Source organism: Callorhinus ursinus, unplaced genomic scaffold, assembly GCF_003265705.2.
Source record: "Callorhinus ursinus isolate GAN/ISIS: 27379988/994484 unplaced genomic scaffold, GSC_fseal_2.0 scaffold2, whole genome shotgun sequence".
Lineage (NCBI taxonomy): Eukaryota > Metazoa > Chordata > Mammalia > Carnivora > Otariidae > Callorhinus > Callorhinus ursinus.
In genome coordinates this window covers 52,608,876-52,631,630 of record NW_027397064.1, presented here as the reverse complement: position 1 = coordinate 52,631,630, position 22,755 = coordinate 52,608,876, and the positions used below count along the sequence as shown (strand labels likewise).

At 38.8% G+C, this 22,755-nt stretch overlaps 1 protein-coding gene and 1 pseudogene across 10 annotated transcripts in view; one reads left to right on the top strand and one right to left on the bottom strand.

Annotated features, from left to right (window-relative positions):
• OSBPL6 (oxysterol binding protein like 6) overlaps positions 1–22,755 on the top strand; it is a 207,033-nt gene that overhangs the window by 157,752 nt on the left and 26,526 nt on the right. For 3 of the 10 annotated variants that reach the window (XM_073881884.1, XM_073881889.1, XM_073881894.1), the window contains 6 exons: positions 870–973; positions 1,777–1,869; positions 5,926–6,000; positions 12,025–12,190; positions 15,209–15,342; positions 16,200–16,223. In XM_073881884.1, the coding sequence (XP_073737985.1) occupies positions 870–973; positions 1,777–1,869; positions 5,926–6,000; positions 12,025–12,190; positions 15,209–15,342; positions 16,200–16,223 (596 nt within the window). The remainder of the gene's footprint in view (positions 1–869; positions 974–1,776; positions 1,870–5,925; positions 6,001–12,024; positions 12,191–15,208; positions 15,343–16,199; positions 16,224–22,755) is intronic. The other 7 variants (XM_073881908.1, XM_025849411.2, XM_073881923.1 and 4 more) reach the window with 5 other exon arrangements.
• LOC112806930 (V-type proton ATPase subunit G 1 pseudogene) overlaps positions 1–22,755 on the bottom strand; it is a 42,964-nt pseudogene that overhangs the window by 3,657 nt on the left and 16,552 nt on the right.

Here is a 22,755-nt window from a genome sequence, read left to right as displayed (position 1 = left end):
TTTGTTCAAATACAGCTAAAAGTTAAATTAAAAGCCATTTCTTCATGAAACAATTCAAACAGGATGTGTTTCATGCCCAGGTGACTCTGATCCTGCTGGGCCAGGGAACGTACTCTGAGAATCTTTGGTTGTGTTTAGTAGAACATCCCTCATAGATTTTTTTAAAGATTTTATTTATTTGAGAGAGAGAGAGAGTGCGCACGCAGGCCTGCACAAGTTGGGGGGAGGGGCAGAGGGAGGGGGAGAAGCAGTTTCCCCACTGAGCAGGAAGCCTGACTCAAGGGCTCTCTCCCAGGACCCTGGGATCATGACCTGAGCTGAAGGCAGACGCTTAATGACTGAGCCACCCAGGCACCCCATCCCTCATAAATTTTAAAGAAATCATTCATTGCAACATTGTTAGTGATTGAAATCATAGATAAATATGTCTATCTGACTTTGCATTCCATCTTATTTTTCTGAACTTGACTTTGACTCCATCCAAATTCTAAGTAGCCTCCTTGTAAACTATTTTAGGAGTAGGTGGGTAGGTTCCTAAGAATAAAACCATAAAACTACTGAAGTTCCCTTGAGTGTGGTTTCTATGTGCCAAGGGCCACCTGAACAGGAAAGTGAGAACGCACAATGTCACTGAGATTGTAATAGCTAGCTGTTAATTTGTAAGTAGGCTTTCAACTCATTAAATAATGCTTTTAAGGTTCTAAACCAGAGAAGGGTCTGTTTTGTTTCATTTGCCAGTACCACCATTATATAAACATGGATATATATACCTAATCATACTTGCCATAATTGGGATTGACTGTCTTTTATTACCATCACTGCCTGTCCCTGCCCAGTTCTAACCTATTTTTCTTTCTGATTTTTCTTAGACCTTGCACACTGCCAGTCAAACCTTGTGGAACTTAGCAAACTCCTGCAAAATTTGGAAATACTTCAGAGAACTCAGTCAGCACCTAACTTTACTGACATGCAGGTAAACGTTACCGAGAGGCCGTTAAGACATTAATGCAGAATTTTTACTGGATTGTTTTATAAATATATAAGGTAACATTTAAGGGGAAATAACTACAACACAGATTAGTTTATATTCTGGAGTTATTTTTAATATTTTTGAATTCTTGGTGTCGTGTGAAGATGTCTATTTTGAAATATTTTACATTTAAGTGTAAACTAATAGAAATAAATAACTGAATTACTCTTCCTTGTTTGTATTGCATTAGAAATGATAGCTCTGAAGATATAACTTAGATATATAGATAGATAGATACTTTGAAGATATAACTTAGATACTCTCAGAATTACTGCCATCTTTTTTTTTAAAGATTTGTTTGAGCGCGTGCACACGTGCGAGTGGGGGGAGGGGCAGAGGTAGAAGGAGAGAGAGAATCCCAACCTGAGCATGGAGCATGGAGCCTGTCCCTGGGGCTGGATCTCACGACCCTGAGATCACGACCTGAGCTGAAATCAAGAGTCAGCCGCTCAACCCACCGAGCCACCTGGGAGCCCCACTGCCATCTTTTTATGTAGGAAAAAAGAATGCTAAAAATCTCTAATCCTGTTTTCCTTTTGTATAGCAGACAAATATATTTTATGATTAAGTTCTTATTTCTGCTTTTACTGCCCACTCTTCATCAGATAGGACTTCCTCTCCTGGCTGGTGTGCTTTAGGTGGCTAACAACTATTCTTTACTAACTTGCTGTGCTCTTTGTCTATATCCGGAACATGCGTGTGAACTTAATGATACTTTGTTGCTTTTAACTATTTGTGTAATGTAGGCTAACTGTGTAGATATTTCAAAGAAAGACAAGCGGGTCACAAGAAGATGGAGAACAAAAAGTGTCAGCAAAGATACAAAAATACAACTGCAGGTACAGACTTTACTTTTCCTTCATTCATATTTTTATATACTTTTAAGATATTAGTCTTTATATATCAGTTGGTAGAGGTTAAGAAGTCTAAAGCCGCTGACCTGCTTTAAAGCCTGTGTTTTACAGACTGAGTTGTACCATCTAAATTCTGGGGAAATCTATTCTTCTTCCTCTGGAATAAGTAAAAATAATTTAAAAGAAAGGTTAAAATTATTTAATATGACTACAAAGTAGCATTTTCATTCTCACCACCTTTGAACTGTTAAAATATAATTTAACAAAAAATTAGCTTAAAAATCAGGCTAAAAATCCAGTGTGTTGTAATGAGCACTCATTTATACGTACTAGATCTTTAAAAGAGGCTTTTCTGTAGTAGCTTTGTTCAAAATTTTATATATCAATAAAAAGGCATGAGGGCTGCAAAAGATTCGAAGTCGGCAAACTCAGGTTCTAGGCTAATCAACTATGATTTCCTGGCAGTATAATCTTGTGCATTTCTGCTAAATTTTCTAGGCTTCCATTTGCTCCTGGGTAAAGTCATGGAATTAATTTAATGATCTCTGAATTCTCTTTCAATTGTAAAATTCTATGATTCTTCAAAAATAGATATAATTTGGCCATCAAGGATCACTTTTAAAATCTGAATTATGAAAGTGTTAATGACTCATGATAAATTTACTTGAAATTTATTTTAAATAAGTTATTTATTTGAAATGAGTAGTTTTAAATTTTTAGAGTAAGCATCTTATATTGTTAGCGCATTGCAATGATATGAAATATGGTAAGTGCCTGAAACCTCTTATGTCATAAATCATATTACTTTCAGATCTTTAAACAAGAATGTTTACTATTCTGATCCTAGCTATATATTATTAAAAAGAAAAACTCTTGCCCTGCACAATCAAAATCAGACTTAGAATTTTGCTTTTCTTTTTATTACACTATAAATCAATTTATATTCTAATACAAAGGTAAAAGTAACTATTTTCCAGAATTCTTCAGTGTTCTCTGAAGAAATAATAACTCCTCCATTCTGATTGTATTGATATTCTTTGTGTTGTAATTCTGAATGTGTAAATAGCAAACTCTTTGCTGCTTTGCTTTGCTTGCTAACCTCATATATTTGAAAATAAATTTCATAAGCACTAAAGATTCATGTTTTTCTGTTAGGATGTCTACATTCTATGAACACAATTTATAGTGTTCCTTCAATAGCTATGTTTTTGTGTCTTCTCTTTTATTCAGAACATTAATACTATAGAGACAAATGTGCCAAATGGCTTCACAAAAAATTTACCTAAAAGTGCTTTGGGCCGTTTCATTTGTTTTGGGCATGTGATTGTCTAGTTTTGTGGGGCTTTCAAAAACATGATATCTATGGTTATCATAGCCAAGAAAAAAAAACATTATAAAAATAATTGAAGGCAGCCAATGTCATAAGAACATACACATTTGTGGACCGATATTCTTTCAATCTCGTTTTTCTAAGGTATGACCCTGAACAGATTGCCATTCACAGCTGTTGTCTCAAACAGGTTGGTTTTTCCTCAGGAACTGTGAAGCACAGTACGCCTGGCCGGCCTGCTGGGGCTATAAGGCCCACCGTGGCCCTCATATCGCTCCGTTTTTTTCCAGAGGAAACAGAATGCAGCTAGAATGGCCTTTCTAGTCACAGGCTTTGCTTTTCTATATGAGGTTTATGAAGATTTTTTTGAGTCATCAGAAGAAATTGTTCAAAAAACAGGAAAATATTTTTCATTCATACTTCTGCCACATATTTGGGTAGTTTGTTTTAAAATTTTTATTGATGCTGTTTTTCTTTTTCTTTCTTTCTTTTTTTTGCCAAAGAGTAACAATATGGCCCTTGTGATTCTAGTTTAATTATTTTTGAGGGAAATTGAAATCACCTCTTCCCCACACTCAAAGAAAACTTTAAACTTTTGCAAGAGAGATTTAGTTCTACCTCCAAGTGAAAATCAATAGACTTGGGGGTGGCGGTGAACTATTTATTACTCCCAGAGAAACCCTGCTTCCACTTAGACTGGTAAAACAAAAGGTATTGTAGGGTGAATCCTGCAGAATTTGGTACTATCCCTGCACCTTTCCTGCTCACCCAAACCAACAGACCTTCTCAGAGCCCTTAAGATGCTCATTCTTATCTGTTGTTGGTAACTTGGAGTTTCACCAGTCATTTGTGGAGGCACCCAGACTGTCCTGTCGTGGTGGTCTTGGTGGTTCGTGTTGCTATTCTTAATGATACTGTTTCACTGAACTGTGCATCGGGCATTCTGCAGTAGTTGTTAGTTTGAAATAATTATAAAATGGGTCCTTTAAAAAATGGACCTCAGGAGAATAGAAATGAAGATCATGTTATTTTATATGTTTGGTATCTTATTCTTAACATAGGTTAGATTGTGCTATTGATTTGAATATGAAGGTTACATTTTAGAGCCACATGGCCATATTCCTACTAGAAACCGTTGAGAAACTAGCCTCAGAAATCCTTCGTGTAATTCATTGCAGGCATTTGTCCTAGAAAGCTCTCTGGAGAGTACCTTTTAGAAAAAAAGGACTTTCTCCCAAACTTCAAATTTCTGGTTCTAGTAACAATCTCATTATCATCGTTACACAGTAACTGTCGGACCGTGTTTCCAGTGAGGTAGAGGAGGGCAAGAAGGGAATGATTGTGGAAGGGGTTGCTATGGATGAGACAGCTACTAGGTTTCCTACAAGACTAATAGCACAAATTAATACTAGATCCCCGGTTGTTGGAGAGAATGAGCAATAGCAGGAAGCAGGGAATAGCAGATACATGGTCAGATATCATTCATGTGTAGCTGTCCTAGATCTCACAGATGCTCAAATTATACTGAAGGGCAAAAATAAGTTATTTCTCCTTTTACTTACTACATTAAGCATGAAGGGATTTTGTATAGAAAACTTTTTGTAGAAAACACATTGTACATATGTGTGTGTGTACAATAAACATGTAATACGTGCAGAAGATTTATGAACATGGAAGAAAAATGTGAATGTAATGGGGAAACTTTGAAGAGAATTGGAGTTACAAGAATTTAAAATATTTTTCTGTTGTTCCAAAAAGACTAAAGCAGTCGTGCTGCTTTTGTTTAATCTCCACTGTTAGGTGACCCTAAGTACCTCTCAGCTCATTGGAATTGAACTTACTGTTCACAACCATGAAGAGCGAGGGTCTGTCACATGGACAGATGTAAACTTGAGTAGTTAGAAGGAAATATCATTCTCCCATGATCCCGTCCACCAAAAAGAGACAAAAAAGAAAGCTCTCGGCTTCTCTGCTGGTTTGTGCGTAGGTGCACATCATTATATGAAGCCTCTGCCTTCAGGGTTCCCTAGCTGATTTTTGCAGGCATTGTCCCAATACACTGAGGACATTGAATGCTTTTTCCCCTATGCTATGCGGACTGGCTTCCTCCTTGGAAAATTGTCCAACCTGAAAATCCCAACACCATTCCTAATGTTGAATCCCAGAGAGCTTTCCAGTAGGCAAATAAATGGGATGTTGAAGATTCCTGGTACCCTTCTCCCTGTACTTTTCCTCCCAGCAAGAAAGAAAAAAATTCTGCCTGGCTAACGGGAGACTCCCATTACAACTTGTTTGTTTTAGCCTTTGCGCATTATTTAATCGTTTTTTCCCGAACGTACTTTTATCTTTGCTTCCATTGATTGAATGCCTTTGATTTCATATAACATGAAGAAAACGATATGCACCTTTATTTTACTTTAAGATCACAAGCTATTATTCATCAGTTCATGACTTCCCATCTCCTTTTGGGGTGGGGTCATATTCAGCAACTAGACGTAAGTGTCCGGGGGTTCTGCAGTGAGGACAGTGAGCTTTTCTCCCAGCGTGAATGCCCCTTCAAGCACTTTTCAATGCTGTGATTTAGGGAAAAGTCAACTCCACTTAAAAACTCTCCCTTTCCCTTGTCTGATTATCTTCCATCCTCCCTCATCCTGTTCCCCCTCCCCGGCCCCTGCTCCTGTCCTCCCTCCTCTTCTCTCATTCACTGTCAGGAAGGGCCATCTGCGAAGGGCCAGTTCAGCACCACTCGGCGCCGGCAGAGGCTAGCGGCAGCAGTGGCTACAACAGTGAGTGGATTTCAATCTCAAGTGCACATTTAATAAGAATGAGCAACTGGGTCCAAGTGGCGCCTCCCCTGTTCCCGTGGTGCCGTTTGTGTGTGGTGGTGTTGACCGTAGCCCCCTCCCTTTCTGGCATAGCTTTCACATGTTCTCTGGCTGTCTCTCTGCATGGCAGGTGTCGCACACGGCTATTCGTGTTTGCAACAGAAGATGACCCCCTAACCCAGTTCTTCTTCTTTCGGTGTAAGAAATAATGTAAATGCAAGGTGGCAAAACTGAGTACGGCTCCCTATGGTGTGGAATTTCCTAAAATTACATATATATATATATATATATATATATTATTTTTTTTGGTCATACTGATATTGGGACCTCTGCTAACTGATTTCTGTTTTTCTAAGAAAAGTCATGTTACTACAGACAAAAATTGTGCTTTTTTTGTAACATTATGATTATTTGAAAAGGATGTGAGAATAAAGAAAGGAGAGGGTAAGAAAAGGTGAATTTTGATGTCATCTCTAAATGGCTACCCAAATTACACCTAGCAAGGGAAAAATTTTCTGGAAAGAATATTGAGCTGAAAGTCAGAAAATATGTAGTGTGGAAAGGAGAAAACCACCAACTTAAGTGGTGTTTAATATATAGCTAAGGTTTATTAGGAGGGTGGGGCAACTATTGAAACAGATAAGACAAATAACTAAAATTTTAAATTGAGTAGAAGCTGTTTAGAATAGTGAATGGTGCGTGCAAAACAGGAAAGAGAATGTGTAAATGCACGAACCCTTTGCTGGATAAAAGCAAATCATAATATTTGCTTAATCATGATATCCTGTCAACTTTTTAAAATACAGAATACTGGGGAGGGTATGTGCTATGGTGAGCGCTGTGAATTGTGCAAGACTGTTGAATCACAGATCTGTACTTCTGAAACAAATAACGCAACATATTTTAAGAAAAAAGAAAAAGAAGAAGATAACAGGAGAGGAAGAAAAGGGGAGTATGTCAGAGGGGGAGACGAACCATGAGAGATGATGGACTCTGAAAAACAAACTGAGGGTTCTAGAGGGGAGGGGTGGGGGGATGGGTTAGCCTGGTGATGGGTATTAAGGAGGGCACGTTCTGCATGGAGCACTGGGTGTTATGAACAAACAATGAATCATGGAACACTGCACCAAAAACTAATGATGTAATATATGGTGATTAACATAACAATAAAAAAATTAAAAAAAAATAAAATACAGAATACTAAGTTCATAGCAATCATGGATGTTAGTTTTTTTGGCTATTAGATAGTATTTTCTGAATTAACGATAGTCTTGCTCTTGCTACTAGTGGAATATACTTGAAGACTAGAATTGCTGAAAAATACGTAAAAGTTTTGGTTTCGTTGTAAGAATGGATACTCATGAGAGGATTGTTGGTTTTCTACTTTTGATTAATAACTGGCCCTTGCTTTATATCTCGCTGCTTAGCTGGATTTTTTTGAGAGAGAGAAAATTGCTTTTGATTATGAAATATATACCTATGTTTCCTTAAATAATGTACTTCTGAGAAGGCATGCAGGGAAGCGATTGTGTTTCTACTGTGTTCATTTTTTAATTGCAGATACATAGAGTGAATATAATAAAACTGGGATTAGAACCTATTTGAATAGAATGGATGTATATATTTTAATGGAAAGTAGAAAAGAAAAAGCTTTTAAAAGAGGAGAGTATTAATGCCCATCTCCCAGGGTAGCAGTGATCACAGAAGTTAAGAATAACTTCCAATAATTCCAAGCATCAAATGAGGAAAGTTGGTAACATCTAGTAATGTATTCATAAAGAACTTCAGCTTGCCCCCTCGGCCCCCTTCACCCCTCATTCACATCTCAAGTGACCTGACACTGGTGACTCAGCCCCCCTATTTCTCTTGGTGCAGTGTTCCTCTTAATCCCCTGCCCTTCCTTCTTCCCAACACTAAGTTTCCCATACATTTTGAGCCTATCCTATCCAGCTCGGTGCCTTTTCCCTAGAATTATTGCAAATGACTCCTAGTTACTTATTTTCCTCCAGTGAGGAGGAGACCAACTCAAATATCTGGGGCAGCTGAGATTGCTCCCAAAGAAAAATGCACCCAAAGGAGATGTTTCAGAGATTTATTCTTTTCAATTCTGAGCACTAGAACCCAAAATGGCTCACTTGCAACATCAGCCAGACCCAACAGAATAGGGGGTTGGAAGAAGAGACACACTGGCCCCTCCCTCACAGAAGAACACCAAGTGTCCCTATGCAATCAGTTCTCTACACGAGGATCCCTGTACACGTAATGCAGAGGAATTACAGCAGGAGACTTTTCACATTGGCTCCGTATGTTGTATATGCTTAGTATCTTTCTTAGACCTGCTTTTGTGTGTCCCTTTCTCATTCATGTTTTTTTTATTTTTTATTTTTTATTTTTTTTATTATGTTATGTTAGTCACCATACAGTACATCATTAGTTTTTGATGTAGTGTTCCATGATTCATTGTTTGCGTATAATACCCAAGTGCTCATTGCAATACATGCCCTCATTAATACCCATAACTGGGCCAACCCATCCCCCCATTGCTAAATTTCAGTGCCACAGTTCCAATGTTGATCCATTTTTCTCTTATAACTTCTTTGTAGACAGGTGTTAAAAGCACCTCCTAACATCCCCATTCCAAACTGCAGTTATTAGTACCAGAATATTCCAAGATCAGGCTTCCTCCCAGGCACAGGATTTCAGGGAAGCCTTGGACTTCGTTTCTGAGCAGGGTGTAAAGGCTGCATCCAACATGGAGGATTCTCGAGTGCACACAGTGAGACCTGTAGACAGCTCCCACCCGAGCCATCACTGACAGAAGACCTAGCTATCCCTTAAATTTTTGAATCCCATCATACCCAAATTGATGAACAAAAAACTGAGTGAATAACTCTAATTGAATGCTGAAGAGGCATTCAATTAGAGTTAGATTAATACTTCTCAATTTATATTCTCAATTTCATTTCATGAATTCTTCAATTAAAATGACCCATTTCATATACTTCTTTTAGCAAAAATGGTAGCAATATAAACATTTTCAGTCAGAAGTATATAAAAACTGGGTTCAATTGCCCAGGGAACTGATTGCAGTTTGAGTGGAGCATTCCAAGTCCCTTTCCCTGTGGATTATATACAAGATCAGTTTTGCTGTTTTAATTGCCAATTTCAACTTCATTATGTTCAGAAAATAAATGTGTAACATGTGTTTTTCTTCTCAGCATCCGAATCCAACTTTTAGTAGACAGGCCGTTATCTCAGGGACAAGTCTGGGTGCTCACTGAAATGTCAGGGCCTCTACTGCATCGAGGCCTCCCCCAGCCTCCCTGCCTCCTCTCCTACTTCATGCTAGTCCTTGGAGTGCTGAGGGCACCTGAGTGCAGGCAAAACCCTCTTCCATGATCCTCAACACATTACATTCCCCATCACCACACACCCACCCTTTCTTTGTATGCTCTTCTAGTTTTTTGTGTCTGAAATCCATATCAAATCCTTAAATCTGCACACACCCTGATCTACCCATTTCCTCAAGTCACTGTTTCTCCCCATGACTTCCTAATCTCCAACAGCCTTCCCATGGATTCTCTGTGTCCCTCCCAAAAGGCTAAGGGCTCACTGCTCTGTCTAGATTTAGCATCACCAGAGTTAAGGTCAGAAATTCCCTTTGTCTGTCCTCAGATATTCTTCCACATCCTTTATAGGCATCCCCAAAAGACCTCAATCATTATTTTTTAAATAAATTTTTATTGTTATGTTAATCACCATACATTACATCATTAGTTTTTGATGTAGTGTTCCATGATTCATTGTTTGCGTATAACACCCAGTGCTCCACGCAGAACGTGCCCTCTTTAATATCCATCACCAGGCTAACCCATCCCCCCACCCCCTCCCTTCTAGAACCCTCAGTTTGTTTTTCAGAGTCCATCGTCTCTAATGGTTCGTCTCCCCCTCCGACTTACTCCCCTTCATTCTTCCCCTCCTGCTATCTTCTTCTTCTTTTTTTTTTCTTAACATATATTGCATTATTTGTTTCAGAGACACAGGTCTGTGATTCAACAGTCTTGCACAATTCACAGCACTCACCATAGCACATACCCTCCCCAATGTCCATCACTCAGCCACCCCATCCCTCCCACCCCCACCACTCCAGCAACCCTCAGTTTGTTTCCTGAGATTAAGAATTCCTCATATCAATGAGGTCATATGATACATGTCTTTCTCTGATTGACTTATTTCACTCAGCATAACACCCTCCAGTTCCATCCACGTCGTTGCAAATGGCAAGATCTAGACCTCAGTCATTATTACCACAGAGTTACCTGGACAGGATTCTAGCACATTATTGAGCCCGAGGACTTTGTTTTCTCAAATGGTTTCTCTGCCACTTTTGTGTCTCTTCTCTAGAATAGCCAAAAATTCTGATCCTGACGAGATAAACAAGTTGTTGACATGTCCCAGTTCAGTGTAGCCAAAGTCCCTGTGGAGGACCAAATAGACTTACTTGGTAATTCCAGATACCAGATGCTTTGGATATCATATAGTAGCATGCTTAGCTTAGCTGAATTTAAGTGGAAAAGCTTCATGCTCACTGCCTTCCCCAGCAAGCCTTGGCTATCTTTTGAGATAATGACTCCTTGCCACTGCCGTGGCAAAGCTATCTCCAAAGGGCCCCCTGCAGTCTCAGCTGCCCTTCCCCAGGTCCATAAACTGCAGTTCAGCCTAGATTTGTCAGCCAGCTCTCTCCATCTCCTGCATCTCTCCTGTGTATCCTCAGTACACAAGTACATGCTCCTTTTTCCCATTCTACCTCTCTCTCTCTCTCTCTCTGTCTCTCTCCCTTTCTCTGTCTTTCTCTCTCCCTCCTCCTCCCTCCTCACCCCCTCCTCCACTTGCTCTCTCTTCTTCTGTCAGGAAGTTTAAAGCTCTATCAAAATAGGGGGGGAAAAAAGGAAGTGGTTTTGATATACATCTACATCAGACAAGTATACTTCCTGCTAGCTAGAAGGTGTGAATTACCCCTTAATTTATATAAAATTCAGCTTGTGGAGGAAGTCTAAGAGTAATTCTTGAAGATAACTGAATGAACATCTGTGCAGTAAGAATTGGGAGGTTAGGGTAGTCTGATTTACGATAGGAATTGGTATTCTCATTTTCCAAGAATGTTTGGCTGATGGCATTTATAATGGTCAGGTGTAACCTTCTAGAAGGAGAGGGGACGGTGCTTTGCCTCCACCCATCACAATACTAGCCCGGATCCAGTGCGGGCAAGAAAATACCTCTAGCCATTTGGGAAAATCTGTAGTAATATGACTTTTTTTACTTGGTGCTTTTCAATATTGGCCATTTCATAAGCCATGTTCGTATGTGTAACAGTGTTGTATGTAACATACAAAGGTAAACAACAGTAATTTATATCATGTATATTTCATTTACAAATATATTTTAATAAATCAATTTCAAATTTAATTGAGTCTCTTTAAGCCATGATTATATTTACTGTTAAACTTGTTTATGTTTTATCCAATGGCCACGGAGCAAGTAAATCTTTCTTGAATTATTTTTTACCTGTTCTGTAATCTTCTGCTCCAGGCTCAGAAACAAGTGAGCACAAAAAGTCCTCTGACACGAGTACCCAGACTTTGTGAGAGTTCCAGCTACTGTTTCCTGCCAGTGATTTTTTAGATCCAACTATGGGTTCAGAGCTGGAGCTTATCTGGGATTCTGCCTTTCCTTCCTGTCGTTCTATAGTCATCTCTCCCTGTATCAGGGAAAAGCCAGTGAGCCCACGGCAGTACTCGGTCTACTCTCAGAACTGAGACTCCTTCCCACCCCAACCACCTGCCAACTAAATGAGTACTAAGTGTCTCTGGGCGTGTCATTCCAAAGGGACCTAGTATTTTGAAGAAGGGACCCCATCTTTCCTGTGTACAAGAATGTGGACTGATGTCCTGTTGCTCTTTCCTAATTTGTGCTGTCCCCTTTCAGGTCCCTTTCAGTGCTACCATGTCACCAGTCCGCTTGCACTCCTCCAACCCCAACCTTTGTGCAGATATCGAATTTCAGACTCCCCCTAGCCACCTCACCGACCCTCTGGAAAGTTCAACGGATTATACAAAGCTTCAGGAAGAATTTTGTCTAATTGCACAGAAAGGTAAGGACAAATATAACGTGCCCTTTAGAGACGTTCTCTTCTTTGGTGAGAGGCTGCCATTTACTCTTCCATTCTTGTCCAGGTGGTCGTGGTAGAAAGACTAAGCAGTGTATATACTGATCAGAGTTCTAGATACAAAAATGCAGTGGGGTGTGATGCCTGCCTCTTGGTTCACAGTTTTGAACAGAGAAAGAAAGTGTCCTAAGCGGGGGAGAGAAAGGGGGAAAGACACAAAGAGTTATCCTAGGCAGGCCAGCACACACTATGACTCAACATCTCTTTTACAGTGTCGTTTAGTTCTCATTTAATACAGACTTGTGGGTTACCCTTAGCACTCGTTCTTTTTCCTTTATTAAATAACACTCGTTGATCATAGCTCAGGCTCAGGTAGGCAGTTCTGTGCCATGTGGCACGGCCTGGGCTCGGTGATGTTTGGCCAGAGGCTGGGCTGGGCTGAAAGATCCAAGGTGGCTTCATCCATATTCCTGGCATGTTGGTGGGATGGCTGCAAGGTCACACACAACTGTGTCCCTCTCGCTCTCCATGACAGCTCAGGGCTCCAAGGGAGTGGAATAGACTGAGATGGAAGCTGCCAGTTCTGTTCACTTGGCACAGCATCACCTGCTGCTCCCTACTGGCCAGAGCTTCACGGGCTAGTTCAGATTTGAGGGGAGGGGAAATTGAGCCCACCTGGGAGTCCCTTTTTTCATATTAAATTTTCAGTAAGGCATGTTGCATAAGTTCATGTGTTATCAGCCACAGAGAGCAGGGTCTAATAAATAAGAGGCAGGTAGTAGCTTGTAGGTAGGCTGATGAGTCCTGTCTGTGTTTACCAAGAGCCTGGGTTCCAAATTACCACCCTCCACTTTTGCTATAGCATTTACATTTCAGTTGCTGAAATTCATTTTTTGACTTAAGATAGTACCTTCCCAGGCGTTGTCTTTGAAAATGCATAATCTCTTGAAGAAAGATACACATGCTGTGGTTTTTAGCCATTAACATCTTATTGTGAGTTAATCATATTAATTTACCCTGAGGCTGTTGGTAATAGGTGATAAGATATTCCTGAAAATGTGTGCTAAATGGAACATCTCCTGTGCCCCCATAATGCTCAAGAGCCTGGTGGCTCAGGAAAGAAGGGGCACACACCGAGAACATCTCTAGGAATGTTGAAGTCAACAAAATTTCATACTCTCAAGCCATCATCAAAGATGTACTTATCAGATATTTCTTTAATTCTATAATCATAAACAATTAAGCTAAATCTTTTCCCCCACCCCACCCTTCTTTCTCTGTAGATTTCTCACTTGAGGTTCTGAAAGACCACCTCTCTTTCACCTGCTATTTTACTCCTGATACATTTTTGTTACATTTCTTAGCCAGATACTAATTATGTCATTAGATTAGAGCAGTGTTATTTTCTTTATATAACAGCATAGGATTATGGCCAGTAACTCTTACTTCTAACGGCAAGGGGACAAAGGGGTGGTTGTAGGAGCAGGCAGAATGAGACAACAAATGTGTGAATTAAGTACATATAGCACAACCTCCAAAGGGAGGTGAATAAATTCAAAAGTAGCCCCAGGAAAGCCTTGTGTATTCGCTTGCAGTCCTGAGGTTTTCAGGAAATCCATGTTTCAACAGGATTTTAAAGCCTCTGTTGAAACAACGTATTTTCTTTCCAAATATGCTAGAAAAAAAGGGCTTTTCTATGACTACTGAGCGAGCTCCTTAGAAAGAACTATGGATTTTGAAATGTATGAGAGTCAGCTTTTAGAACTGCCAGTGGGGTGAATGTGTTCCAGCTATCGAGTTATTACCTTTAAATTGATGATGACTAGAATGTGGCATATAAATCAATAGATTGTGAGTCCCTTGTGATCCCATCATTTTCCCCCTCTTCATTCAAGCCAGTGTTTTTTGCTAACATTTTCCACTTCTTTTAAAAATAACTGTTCTCAAATATGGAAATCCCTATTTTAGAAGACTTTCCATATTATAGAAACTGTTATTATAAAGATAGGAGTTGGAAATCCAAACTTCCTGTATTTCAAACTCAAAGACTACCTCAGTTTCTACCAACGTATGTTATTAGGTATACAGAAAAGGGGGGGTGTTGTTTTTATTGTTGCTTTTATTTTGTTTTTTTGTAGCTTTATTAAGATATGATTAACATATAACATTTCATAAGTTTAAGGTGCACCTGTTGATTTCATACACTTAAATATTACAAAATGATTACCATCATAGCATCAGCTAACATGTCCATCCTGTCACATAATTACCATTTCTTCTTTGTGGTGAAAACATTTAAGATCTACTCTCTTAACTTTGAAGTATATAATACAGTGTTATTAACTCTAGTCATCAAACTGTACATTAGATTTCCAGAACTTATTCATCTCAAACCTGGGAGTTTTATTCTTTGAACACACTGCTTACATCAAGATGTTCCTGGCTGAGAAAGTAATTCAAGTGCTGTTCTCAAGACCAAATCATTCCCTACCTCAAAGAGAACTAGTCAGGACTTCTAGATCAGCTTCCTGTTTTATTTTGGCAGGATTTATAAAATGCTCTTTTTTGCTACCTGCTTTGGGGAAATAATATCTGGATAGTTCTAAATGATTTGCATGAGAATTCACTGTACACAGAACTGTTCAAATATTCTTATCAACCACGACAATGTAAAACCTGTTGCCTTTTCCTTCTAGGAATGATAGATTAATTTTCTAAATGTTGATATTTAAGAATTGACATCAGTATTTTATTATATCCTGCATCTAAGTCGTTTCTGGTATGACATGCCCAAATTTTCACTCTGATTAATTACCATTACCATATTCATTTTGTGTATAGGTATTTTGGAAGATTGCATTGTAAGGCTGACTTTTAACTAGACTGTAATATAATTCTTCCAGATAATGTCTATGCATGAGTTAAAGTGCTGAGAAATTTGTAATTTTGTATATTCTTTCTGGATCCATTTAATCTTTGTTTCTCACTTTTTCCCCCACCCAGTGCATTCTCTTCTAAAGTCTGCCTTTAATAGCATAGCTATAGAGAAGGAGAAGCTTAAGCAGATGGTTTCTGAGCAGGGTCACAGTAAAGGCCCCAGCACGCAGATGGCACGTCTCCGACAGTCACTGTCTCAGGTAAACGAGAGTGTTTGTTTCACTCTCATGGTGCATTCCCGACCCCATAGGGCAAAAGATCGGGGTGGAGGTGGTCCGTCACGCATGGCACGTTCAACCAAAACTCCCCCAAGACACTGCAATATCAGCATTGAATTTTAAAATTCTTTAGAAATTAATCAATTAAATTAAAGTTGAAGTTAAACGTTTCTTGCAGACTAGGTCAAGGTAAGAGTAAAAATCAACCAAACTTGTTTGTAAACATATAATTTTTTTTTGGCTGATTTGAATACTTTTGATGGCTCTCAATGGTCATTTATAAGACCACCATAAATCGTGGATTTATACGTGATTTACACTTCTAAAATATGTTCCAGAATATATTTAATCCAGTGTTAAATACAACAGAATCTACTAGATCTTCCACACTTAATATTTTCCCACTTATACCACATCTTAATCTGTTGAAAATTATTGCTTACTCTTACCTATTTTTTCTTTTCTAATTTATACTTTTAGAATTTTCTTCCTATCTAAGTTATGCTCCCTGGAGCTAAACTTATATATTTCAAGATATATTGTACATCATAAAATATATTATTCAATATATGTTCATTATATATTATTCAGCATATATTGATCTTCGTAATACTCATCAAATACCTATACATATCAAAGTTGAAATTTCTGATAAAAATCCTTTAAAACTGCACTTAATGCTTTTTTACCCTGAGCACTTCCTCTGAAATATTTCCTTCATTTAGTCTATAAATGCACTTTTAAAAAGTCCTTTGAGAATTCATTGTTGTTATGTGATTTTTGTGTGAGAACTCAGTGTTTATATAAAATATTATTCACTTCCTGGTGCCTTGGATCAGAGTGAAGGAGCGAGCAAATCCTGGGTAAGTGGTTTTCCATGTGGATCGGCTCCTGCTTGAATAGTTTCCCTCAGTCCCTAAAAATAGACAAACTGTCTCACCGTGTTTTATGTACCTGAACTGTCAGCTTACCCTCAGTGTTAAGTTTCATGCTATTGAGTATTGTTACCTGGGCCACACTTGCTGTGTTCACCATAAAACACTGTCAATTGAGGTGCATATCCCGCTTCCGGTGCAAAACCAGGGGGACTTGGGAGCATGAGCACTCAAAGCTGCAACTGTTGTGCCGGTCTGCAAACGGCTTTTTCCCTAAGCCCACTTTAATGGTTTGCCTTGGGCTCCTCATGTCATGTATCTGCTGAACACTCAGTCTGTGGTAATTGATCTTCGGAATCATTATTCTGAAAGTATCATGAATCAGAGAGATCAAAATAATGGTTAGGTAAACATACAGATGCCATCCTGTAAACATGCAAAATATACTTATCCCCCTAAATGTTGCAGTGTTTCCTTCAGATGTATTAAATGATAGAGGCTTAGTGGTATACGCTTGTATTAAGAAAAATAAGAAAATGTACTTGTTTCTTTTGTTTTTCCTTTGCACAAACATTTTTTTTAAGTTTTTATTTTAATCTTCCGGTGCTTATCACAAGTGTACTCCTTAATGCCCATCACCTATTTCCCCATCCCCAACCCAGTTCCCCTCTGGGGACCATCAGTTTGCTCTCTATAGTTAAGAGTCTGTTTCTTGGTTTGTCTCTCTCTCTTTTTCCTTTTGCTTATTTGTTTTGTTTTTTAAATTCCATATATGAGTGAAATCATATGGTATTTGTCTTTCTCTGACTGACTTATTTCACTTAGCATTACAGTCTAGCTCCATCCATGTTGTTGGAAATAGCAAGATTTCATTCTTTTTATGGCTGAATAATACTCGTGTGTGTGTGTATCATATAGATCATGTATATATCCTGTGGTAATTCTATTTTTAACTTTTTGAGGAATTTCCATACTATTTTCCACAGTGGCTGCACCAGTTTGCATTCCCACCAACAGTGCAAGAGGGTTCCTTTTGCTCCACATCCTCATCAGCACCTGTTGTTTCTTGCGTTTTTCATTTTAGCCATTCTGACAGGTATAAGGTGATACTTCATTATGGTTTTGATTTGTATTTTCCTGATGATGAGTGATGATAAGCATCTTTTCACGTGTCTGTTGGCCAGCTGTATGTCTTCTTTGGAGAGATGTGTGTTCGTGTCTTCTGCCCATTTTGAATTGGATTGTTGGTTTTGGGGGTGTTGAGTTGTATCTGTTCTTTATATATTTTGGATACTAACCCTTTGCCAGATACGTCATTTGCAACTATCTTCTCTCCATAGGTTGTCTTTTAGTTTTGTTGATTGTTTTGAAAATGTATTTGTTACTTGCTTGCTTGCTTTTATTTGTTTGTTTGTTAAGACAGAGAATGGCGGGGGCGCCTGGGTGGCTCAGTCGTTAAGCGTCTGCCTTCAGCTCAGGTCATGATCCCAGGGTCCTGGGATCCAGCCCCACATCAGGCTCCTTAACTCGGCGGGAAGCTTGCTTCTCCCTCTCCCACTCTCCCTGCTTGTGTTCCCTCTCTCGCTGTGTCTCTCCTTGTCAAATAAATAAATTTTAAAAAATCTTAAAAAAAAAAAGAATAGGAAGTAGAGATCTGGTTTGTGGCATGGCATCAGATTAGAAACGATAAAGAGGAATGTTTAAAGTGATTCATTTGTTCATTCATTTATTCACTGTATTTCATTCAACTGACTATATATTAGGTATAGTGCAAGATTTAGAACACCAAGATAAAAGTAACACTGGCCATGTCCCCAGGAAGCTTATGATCTGATTAGTGAGATGAGCAGTATTTACCAAGGAAACAGTTAAATGGACCAGACTCTCTAGTCCATTCAGAGCAGCATATGGGTGGTGCAGATTTCCAGGGCTCTGGTTGTTCATAAGAATGGGAGATCCCTGACCTCAGAGCAGAGCCACAGATCAGGAGGAACTGAGCTTTGAATTGGGCCTGAGTAGACAGCAGCAGTTTACAAGGAACAACCTGATGCTAACATGATACAAGTAAAATAAAGCAAAGTTGTATCAACTTTACATTTTGGAGGTTAAGTATTTTCTCCTCTTGTCAAAACATAATTTATTTACCTCTAGACTTAGAGCTTCAATAGATTTTTGTTGGGTTGTTGTGGGGTTTTGTTTTGTTTTGTTTTGTGGTGGGTTTTTTTTTTTTTTTTCACATATATATATATTTTTAACCAGAAAGCTCAATTTTACCCTCAAAAAATGTAAAAATAATTCAGTACTCTAAAAACACTGGAGAATTCAGTGCTTCCTATTGTGTGTCATCACAGCATTTCATGTTCTTATGTCTGACCATACCCTCCCATTGGACCAGTTGTACCCTAGCTGGCCGTCTATACTCGTTGCCCCTAAGGCTGGACTCTCTTTTGGAATTCCCCATCGCTTGTGGGGAATTAGACATGTAAGCCTATAGACAGTTCACTCCCTTCTAGGGATTCACTGTCCATGGTTAGACCCCTGGAGAGGTATCTGGAGAATGGCAGTTAACTCATAGTGGCCTAAGCATGGGGTGAACAAGGAAAAATTAATCTAGAAACAGCGAAGTAAGTAGATGGGAACCAGCTCATCAAAGACCACATGAAAGAGTTTAGATTTATCTCATCAGTGCTGGGGAGCCCTTAAAGAATTTTAACTCGTGAGTGATTAATGCCAGAAATTGAAAATATGAGTGTATATTTCTGTATCTAGAAAGCTTACTCTGGTATAGTATGGAGGATGGATGGAATTAAGACAAAACTAGTTGGACAGAATCTTAAGATATTTGAGATAATGCAGGCCTGAACTCAAGAAGTACCAGAGTTTCAAAGGCTAGGGGAGGGGGGACTGGGTAGAATCAGCATGGCTTGGAGATCAGCGGCATGTTAGACAGGGAAAAGGAAACAGGGTCAAGACTCCTTGTGTAGCACAATAGTAATAGTTCTTCTCCCTGAGATTGGGAATACAAGAGGAACTGATTTTTCAGGCCTAAGTAGTGATTTTTTTGGAGACTGAGGGGTCTGTGGGCCATCCATCAGACAATCAGATATATAGATGTAGAGCTCAGGAGAAAGGTCTGGCTAGAAAGAAAGATGTGGATACCCTGGTACATTGGTAAGGTTATAGATATTGGTAAATCAGAAGAAAAGAGGGTCAGTGGTGCTGCTATATAGAACATTAATTGTTAAAGGACATAGCAAAAAGAGGATCCTTTGATGGAGACTTAGGGAAGGAGCCAAAGAATTTAGATGGCGCTGGCCATTGAGATCAATGGTAAAGGGTTTTGATCGTCTCAAAAAGAATCCGATTAAGCAGCAAATAATATATGGACTGAAAGTCAGCCTTGGAGTTTGATAGCTGTGTCAGCATGTTCGTATTGTGAGGGGAAGGAACCGGAGATGAGACATTGAAGATGGAAACAGTTAACTGAAGGAACCATCCTGGTTGGCCAACTCTGTTTTCACTGTCCCTCTTTCAACATAGTACTTGGAATTGAACAAGATACTTACATAGCATATATTGAGACAAGTGTTCTGAGTACATCTTAGCATAACTTACATATTAGCATAACTTCACGTTGTAGTGTGATTTTAGGTGGCCTGAAGACATCTTCGATCCATATTCAAGTGTTCTCAGTTAAACTTACAGATATTTTTCTTATAACCAGTTAAGTCTCTCCACAGAGAGGGAAAGAGAGAGAAACTGTGTTTAAATAACTTCTTAAATTAGTCTAACATTTTTAAAGTATATTTTTTATTTGTTATACGTCCTATTTGATATATATAAAATTATTAAAATGCTGCTTTTCAATACAGCTTTTAAGGATATCAACTTGGCAAATTCTGTCATCCTTTTAGAGGACACATAGCATATAAAATACGTGAAATTAGCATTCTTCACTACCTGCTCAGAATAATTGTTGCCTGCCTTGGGCATGTAATAATTTACAAGGCTAAACAGGATAATGAATTCCTCTTCTAAAGTGATATTTCTTCCCTGATCTATGTGTACACAAAGACATACATAATTCTGTTATTTTACCTCCATGAAACTTTAAAGGTAACTTTTACACCTGAGAGGCAGCATAGATGTTTGATTCGAACCTGTAAGACCAGGCATTGTGTGTTGTGTCTATCCCTTTATAAATGACTTTCTTTCACAGCTACAATTTCACATCCTCTAATGTAGTATCCTGAACCCCGAGATCAAATAGTATATAAGACCAAGGTAATTTCAGTACCTCAGGTTACTATGATAATAAAAGATTTGATTTGACTTGAGTCTGTCTTTAATACATTACTAGTTTGGTCTCTGGCCCCAGAATCTATGCACAGCTTATGCTAAATATAGTTGGTGTTGGGTCCATATAAATGTGAGCAGTAGAATATGTCCCTTGTACTTCAGCTGGAATTACTATATTTCATTAAATCAACATGCCATAGATTGTTAGATGTACCATCATTATGTGCATTACTAAAAAAGAAAGCAAACTGCTGTCAATGAAATTGACAGTCAGAGGTGTTAAAGGTAGGAGGAAATGTGCATCTTAGAATCAATGAAATACAGTATATATGGAAATGTAAGCAAAAAATCAACTTAAGGCATAGTACCATAATTAAAATCCCGATTGTAGTATTTTCCATCCTTCCTGTCTGCACCATTTCACATACAGAAAATAAATACTCTGGGGTATTTATTGGGATAAAACTTCCAAAGTATTCCTGAATCTAAATTCCCTGAAACGTGGCAAAAGTTGTTGTGCATGAAGATGTTCTTCATAGAATTATTTATATCTCTTTTTAGCTACCCAGTAAGTTTAAATTGATGTCAATTTGGACATTATTTGGCAATATTTCTTCTGCCTTAAAAAGATTTTAACCCTCTGACCCATGACTGATATGTCTAGTCTGAGAAAGTAATGCTGAATGTAGAAAACCATCATGCATACAAACATTCACGGCAGCATTATTTATTCTGAAAAAATCAGTAATACCATAAGTATCCAATTATAGAAGATAATCACTTATTAGGCAACTATTAAAGTTATATTTGTGAAGAGTTTGCAACATTAAGTAAAATATTTATATACAAAGAATAAGTGATGTAAAGTATGCACCCATTAAGTAATGTGGAAAATGTATCGGAAAAAGCTAGAAAGAAATATACCAGGCTACCAACAGTTGGTTGATAGGGTAGTAAGTTATGAATTTTTAAAAATTTTTTTTTACTTTTTGTATTTTCCAAATATACTGTAGTAGTATGTACTTATCTTAAAATTTAAGAAAAGAAGGTGATTTTTAAGTAATTCCCGGGATTTGACTCTTGATCACTCTAGCTTTGACAGCTTCCGTACTGATTTTCTCACTCCTTTTGAACCAGTTTTGCTTTTATCCAAAGGGCTTAAGTCTCTGATGATTCCATCTTGCTGTATGTTTCATATCCTTCAGCCCTCAGGCTTCCACGTTTCCTTCCCAGAACCCGCAGTTCTGTTCGGTAAAATGTGTCTGTCCGAGACTCACCCAGTGGAAGGTCATCCTCATCCATTGTCCGCCAAGGTGGATAGTGGTAGTTAATAGCCAACAGGGTGGGGATTTGGACAGCTAATTCTGGCTGGGGATTTCAAGATGGTAACTTCTATAGATTGAGAAGGAACGGTTTGCTTCTTGGATATATTAAACTTGAATGTGTGTGAAGGACATGAGGTGTGGGGAAGAGGGAGAGTGGAGAGTTTTGTGCGTAGTCCAAGGTCACTAACTCAAACAAGTAGTGAGAATAAGCCTAGAGTCTGTCTGGTGAAGAATCTAAGCACAGTCCCTGTGGTGCTCCCTCCCCGTTAGGTCTTTGGTCCCATCTGCCACTAATGGAGCAATGTCATTACTGACAAGTCTCCTTAAGCTTCTCTTGCTCAATGGCTGGTGTGAGTAGCTGATGATGCCCCTCCTTTTTCCTTGTTTCTCCACTGTTCATGAGCCTTGGGTACGTTCTGAATGTTGTTTCTGCCATCATCTGGGCTCTTCCATGTTAATTATCGCTAGTAGTGTCCTTTCACAGAAAATACCTATATTCCTCCAAGTTCCAAAGATTTCCGTGATATCATTACGGAGTAAATAGTCGTGTTTCAGGGAGGGAAGTAATAAATGTGGTCTTGGGCACTGCCTTAGAGCATGACACCACAGAGCTCGTGGCACGTGGCTGTCGCAAACGTCAGAAACAGTCTGTATGATCAAGGCAAAAGGAAGAGCTACCCGGGGAAGATGTGCAGAAATGGACCATTGCACGCTCTGCTGTCTGCCCGCTTCCACCTTCTGCCGCTGGGGCCACCAGACTTGGAAGAGTACTTATTTCCATGCTTTGGGGGGCTATAGGACAACGACCTTCTTCTACCACTGCATATGTATTATTAATAAAATTTTCCTTTTGAACTTTTAGTTCATCCCCTGTTGCTACTATGGCTAGAGGTGTT